General features: G+C 33.1%; 1 protein-coding gene across 1 annotated transcript; it reads left to right on the forward strand.

Annotated features, from left to right (window-relative positions):
* Window positions 1–442: 442 nt before the first annotated feature.
* LOC120078304 lies at window positions 443–917 on the forward strand. The gene has a single exon (XM_039032540.1). It carries the CDS (start codon window positions 530–532, stop codon window positions 644–646), a length of 117 nt encoding a protein of 38 aa, XP_038888468.1. The 5' UTR covers window positions 443–529; the 3' UTR covers window positions 647–917.
* Window positions 918–5,999: the final 5,082 nt, after the last annotated feature.

Raw genomic sequence — 5,999 nt, forward strand, 5'->3', positions numbered from 1 at the left:
ATCAAGTAACCATTGCAATTACCCTATAAATAATCTCTTTGTTGGGACTTCATAATTTTATTTACGTATTAATTCCATACCAACCAAAGAAGAGTTGGACCCAATGACTTATGTTCACCACAATCGCTCCCTCCTGATCTCATATTAACCAAATGATATTTTCTTCCATCTTTTGGCTTAAATTGTATGCTCAATTATAAGCTGGAGTCTGGAACTCAGGAAATAGTACATGTGAATAAGTTAGACAAGTGTTGCCCTACAATGGAAGAAACAGATGAAGAGTCCATATCAGGTGGGCTTAGCAAGGAGACAAGGGGAATAAGCCTGTTTATCTTCTCTCTTAGACATTAGACCAATCATGGGCCAACATCTGTCTCCCAGCACATGATGTTTCTCTTCACATACCCTTCACAATCCTCTTTCTATATAATCACTACCTTCTTAACCCCATCTTCAGGCCACAAAAACTTAAAACTTGAATTCAATTTCTCTCTTTGTAGTTCTTCTTCTTCTTCTTTTTCCATTCAAAATGAGGAGTTCAAAGATTTGGTCATGGCAGCAATGTTCAAGGCAAATCAGAGAGCAAAGGGCAAGACTTTATATTATCTGGAGATGTGCTGTGATGCTTCTGTGCTGGCATGATTAAACTACTCATCAAAAGCTAAAGGTAGAGTAAGAGGTTGAAGAGAAGTCAAATTGTGTCTGGAACTTCACTCTCTCTTACACTAACCATACCATACAGAGTTGAAGCATGGAATGTGTTCAAAACATTATGTACAGTGAAGGATAGAATCGTGTAACATTTTGGTAATTAGGTAGGAGAAAGTAGGATTGCGGAGAATTGTTCTTTTACTTCACCGTATGAAATACTATGTTATATAATCCTTTCCATACAAACAGAGATCAATTTCAAGACATCATTTCTTTAATTCTGCCGTTAATCCTTCTGTTTCTCTCATTCCCATTCTTGTGGGGATTCATAACCACAAAAAATATATTTTTCTAATCACGATAGGGTGGCTGAATTGATGTTCCTAATATTTAATCATGGAATGCCCCTGTAGTTAAGTTAATCTAATTCAATCATAGGTTGTCACATCAAGAAGTTTGAGAGCCACCTATTGGATTGCTTCCAGAACCTTTAATTCTATGTTGCGACTTGGCCACAAAATCACCACACATTTAACTTCAAGCCGTACCAAATTGAGTAGCTTTTAGTTTGCTAAAAAGTATAGCAATTTTCTCCTACATTCACTGTTGTTAAATGATTATATATATAAACTTTCCAAGTACTCCACTTTTGAGCAATTTCCCGACGTCCACAAAGTCTTCCTATTGGTTTCTGGAAGAAGATAGAGGGCCAGGGTTACACTATGTTTTCAGGAAAAGAGCTGTTTCCAACATTTAAACATAGTGAATGTTTTGTCTTTCCAACCAATATTACCTTGACTTTTTGTGCCTTTATAACTTAAGTCATTAATTTATTCAAGTTGGTTGAAGATTGTCTACACTACATCTTTATACTGATGGATTAGGACATTTTAGTTCCAAATATAGATACTGTTGGCAAAGCATCCATGTGAACTTAATTAACCGGCTTTCCACTGACCAGAAAAATTACAATTTCACCACATCTTCTCAATCACAACATGGGAGAGAAAGAGAAAAGATCTTCCAATTAAAACGAGCAAACATGATTCAAAAGCATGGCTGTAAATATTAACAATTTCTTAAATTATAATAAAAAGAAAAAAAAAAACCATATTGACAATTTTTAACCATGCAAATTTAATAATTTCGGTATATCATTCCTCCATGTATTCGCGATATATTTTGTGGTTGTTTATGTGATACAAGAGTAGAAAGCAAGGAGAACCTATATACTTAGCAAATTGACATAAAGATCACAACAAAAATGTATTTAATAATTTATTCGAGTAAAATAGATGAGCAATCTCCCAAACGGATGGGAGATAGTCTAATCTGTTACTATACAACTAATCCTACGGATGCACTCTACAAGGTCTACTTGCATAGATAGTCATTACACAATAAATATTGGAGTTTATACAATAAGGGAAAAGTAATTGCAATATAGAGTTTTTATAATGCAGATTTAGGCCCATAAATCTGAAAAGACGAAAATGGATATCACGGTTTGGCCCATTTTGAAGAAAAGCCCTATTTCGATAACCATCCTTCTTCTATGGATCTAGCCCATTTTCAAGCCCTACCATCCTTTGAAATCGGGGAAGATAAATCAAAAGTCATTGATAGCAAGCGATTCTTCTTCCTTTCTTTGATGTCGCTTCAATTGTGCGATTCTTCTTCCTCCCTTCGATTTCACTCAAAAATTCAAAAGATACATCTCTTCTTCTTCGTTTCTTCATCTTTTCTTCCTCGTTTCTTCGTCTCTTTTTCACTGATAGCAAACCTTTAAAACTGTAGGGCATCCTTCTTCTTCCATTGACAGTAATAATTTTAATTCTTCCTAAAATGATATTTGTTGATATTTGTTGATATGTTGTTAATAGTTCATTGATTTCCTTCAAATTAGGCATGGATGAATTATCCATCTTTTTAGGTATTTCACTCACTGTTTTATTATACATTTTGGTCACTATGATAGCTTTTCTTTCTAAATAAAAGTTGATTATATGAAGTTTATTTGTTCATATTTGTTGGCAGTTGTTGATATGTTGTTGATATGCTAATTGTGATTTGTTGATGTTTCAGTGAATATGTTGATAGTTTGTTGTTGATTGTATTTGATTCCTAATTATGTGAAGTTTATTGTGCTGTGTTTGATTGTGATTTGCAAATGTTTCAATGAATATGTTGCTGATTTAGTTAGTTATTAGTGATAGAAGCTATCACTGATGTTTCAGTAAATATGTTGATAGTTTGTTGATGGATTTATCTTTTCTTCCTGTAATGTGATTTGTTGATTGTTTATTTATACTAGTATTTTTATAGCTACTATCAGTGATACTTTTTTGTTGCTATCATTAATAGTATCTATCACTGATAGTATCACTAAGAGTATATAACTATCAATGATATAAATGTCATGTTTCCATAAAGTGATATTATTATTATTATTTTTTTAGTATAAACGAAGAAAGGAAAGAGAAAATTATTGGAAGGATCAACATCATCTGGAAAAAAGTATAAGAAGTTCAAGGTCCATAATCTAATGATATTTTATAAATTTAAATACATTTGTGGTTACTTTTTTTTTCCCTTATATTTATGTTGTTATATAAACAAGAAAATGTATTAATTATTCTAGGAAGTGAAAGGACAAACCCATTGAAAGTCAGCTCCTTCATAACCTTAGAAGTTCTATCCAGCATAGGAAAATTAGATGAACAATCACTCCAACAATTTAGGGAAGGTCTTTTTGGGCACTTCTTATGAAAATAAAAAGAGTGCCCATCCAACTCATATCACACCTGATTAGAAAGCAATGCACGACTAAAAAACAAAATATCTTGGCCTTTAATATAGAAGTACGTATTTTAGAACTTGGCCTCAAGGAATTTTATTTAATAACAGGTTTAAATTGTGAAGATTACCTTGTAGATAGTATCTATAGTGAAAAAGAATTATCAATGGACAACACAATTAGGAACTTCTTTTTCAAGACAAATGCGAAAATTATAAGGAGAGAGCTCCAACCTACTTTTAATTTTGTAGGTTCTAATGCCATTATACCCATTTATGTAAAGGTCAAACTTGCACACTTGTATTTTTTGGAAAGCTTCCTAATTCCTACACAAGGACATAACAAAGTAAGTTGGAAGCATTAAAAAATGTTAGATGATGAAGAAAAGATTAGAACTTATCCATGGGGCAGGGTGTCCTTTAAATTGACTGTAGAGTTTTTTAAGAAGGGTGTCATCAATAAGCCATCTTCAATTTTCCTAAGGATTTTCACTTGCTTTGGTATATTAGGCTTTCGAGAATATACCAAGATTATCCAACCCTACTATTGGATTTGCACAAAAAATAAGAAGTGATGGACCTAGAATTACTCAATGGGAATCTCAAGAACCTAACGATTGGCAATACATCAATAGCAATATTTTCAAAGCCATTGGTGTAAGTCTTTTATCATTGTTATTTCCTTTTTTATATATTATTAGCATGCTATCAAATGATGAAACTATCACTGAAACATCAATAACAACTTCTATCATTGATAATAACTAATGGCATAGAAGATATCATTGATTTCAAGTTATTTGTTATAGCTTCTATCACTGATTTCAAGTTATTGTGATAGCATCTATCATTGATAGCATGTTATCATAGATAGAAGCAATCAGTGACAGTGATGGCTCTCAAAACGAGTTATTATTCTTAGCTTAATTGAGACTCATTATTAGATTTTATGTGTTTATTTTCCTATTTTGAATGTATTGAGCAATCAAGAGGTTAAATTAGTGATTTGGAGCTAAATGGGATTAATTCGAAGCGATTTGGAGGTGATTTGAGCATTCAGGCTTCAAAGGAGCAGAAATTAGAAAAATACCACTGTCACAAAGTTGCAACGCTAGCCGAACCCTTGCCTGATGCTCTGCATAGTTGCAACACTCGCCTGACACTTGCTTGATGCTATAAGGAAAAATGTGCAGTGTTGTAATGCTATTGCAACGTAGCAATGCTCTAAAGTTTGCACAATGTCGGCTTTGGAATGTTCTTCCTAGCGTTGCAATGCTGCGATGAATTTTGTAAATACCTCTCTTCGTCTTTAGGTCAAAATATGCTGAATTTTGGGGCCGAATTTGATGGAGGTCGAAGTTAACCTTCATTCTTCTTCTTTTCCCTTCAGAATTTAGTGTCTTTAGATTAATTTTTCTTTTTGTGTTCGGTTGTAATCGATGGATCAGATGTTTATCTCGGATCTATCTATGAATTAAGAGGTAACTTCTATCTAGTTTCTTTGAGCAAGAGCCCTATGTCTAATTTCTTGAGTTTTCTATAATTAAATTGTGATGTTTTTCAATTCTATGTTTTTCTTTGAATCTTGATGAATTTAGATTTGTATTTGTGTATTGGATTGACGCTCCTATCATGATTGCATATCTCCACTAGTTAATTTCGAGCTCACACGTTTCCTCGTAGTTCGTCTATGCTTGATTTTACCCTAGTAGCAATGGTTGAATGTGTATGCTTGAGATTTATAGGCTATCCTTGAATTTTGGCATTGCATATTTAATCTAGATTCGAAGAATAAATTGGATAATTGAATATGGCTTGTTCTGACTCTTAATTGACACGATTGAATCTTTATTCTTAATGTATATGTTTTTCTAATTCTATATGATTGCTAAGAACCCAGTAGAATTGAAAGCATATAGTTTAATTGGGGTATGGTTTTATTGTTGGAAATGGTATTCTAAATCTTCTTGTAATCTCGTAGTTTGTAAACCTTATGTAAACATATTATTGTTAATAAAATAAATGTTATTTTATCAGTATATACTCAATCCAATAAACTAAGACCCAGGGTTATTTCATGAAATTTAAACAAGTATGTAGAGACATACAAGTGGATCTTGTTTATTAACGACCCACTTTATAGGTGTTACAAGTGTTGTAAAGTGCTACAAATGATATGATCCTGATCATTCATGTGGAGACATGCAAGCAAGGGTATCCTATACAAAGAGTTTGTATAAGATCGGACCACAAAATGATTAGTCTCTTTATATAACATCGTTAATAATAGAGACTTACATTTCACTAGGATGACCATACGTGACATGACCTGAATCCTGAGTGAGTTATGAACTCTTGCTCATGAAAGCGGTCTTTTGATTTTTATGGGTGAGAGTGGTCAGATTTCCAACTCAACAATCCTACCATTTGAGGGATTTGTTTGACTAAGAGCTGAGAACATAACTACACAAGACGAAATTCACTCCTTCCCCCATGCAGGCAAGTAGAAAAATTGCTCACTTAAAGACTAATTTCGGGTCTTGAACATAATG

The sequence above is a fragment of the Benincasa hispida genome, chromosome 5 (genome assembly GCF_009727055.1).
Source record: "Benincasa hispida cultivar B227 chromosome 5, ASM972705v1, whole genome shotgun sequence".
In the NCBI taxonomy this organism is placed as follows: domain Eukaryota; kingdom Viridiplantae; phylum Streptophyta; class Magnoliopsida; order Cucurbitales; family Cucurbitaceae; genus Benincasa; species Benincasa hispida.

Bases quoted from the DNA above. Each gene is read 5' to 3' on its own strand.
- LOC120078304 (XM_039032540.1), top strand. From the start codon at position 530: ATGAGGAGTTCAAAGATTTGGTCATGGCAGCAATGTTCAAGGCAAATC.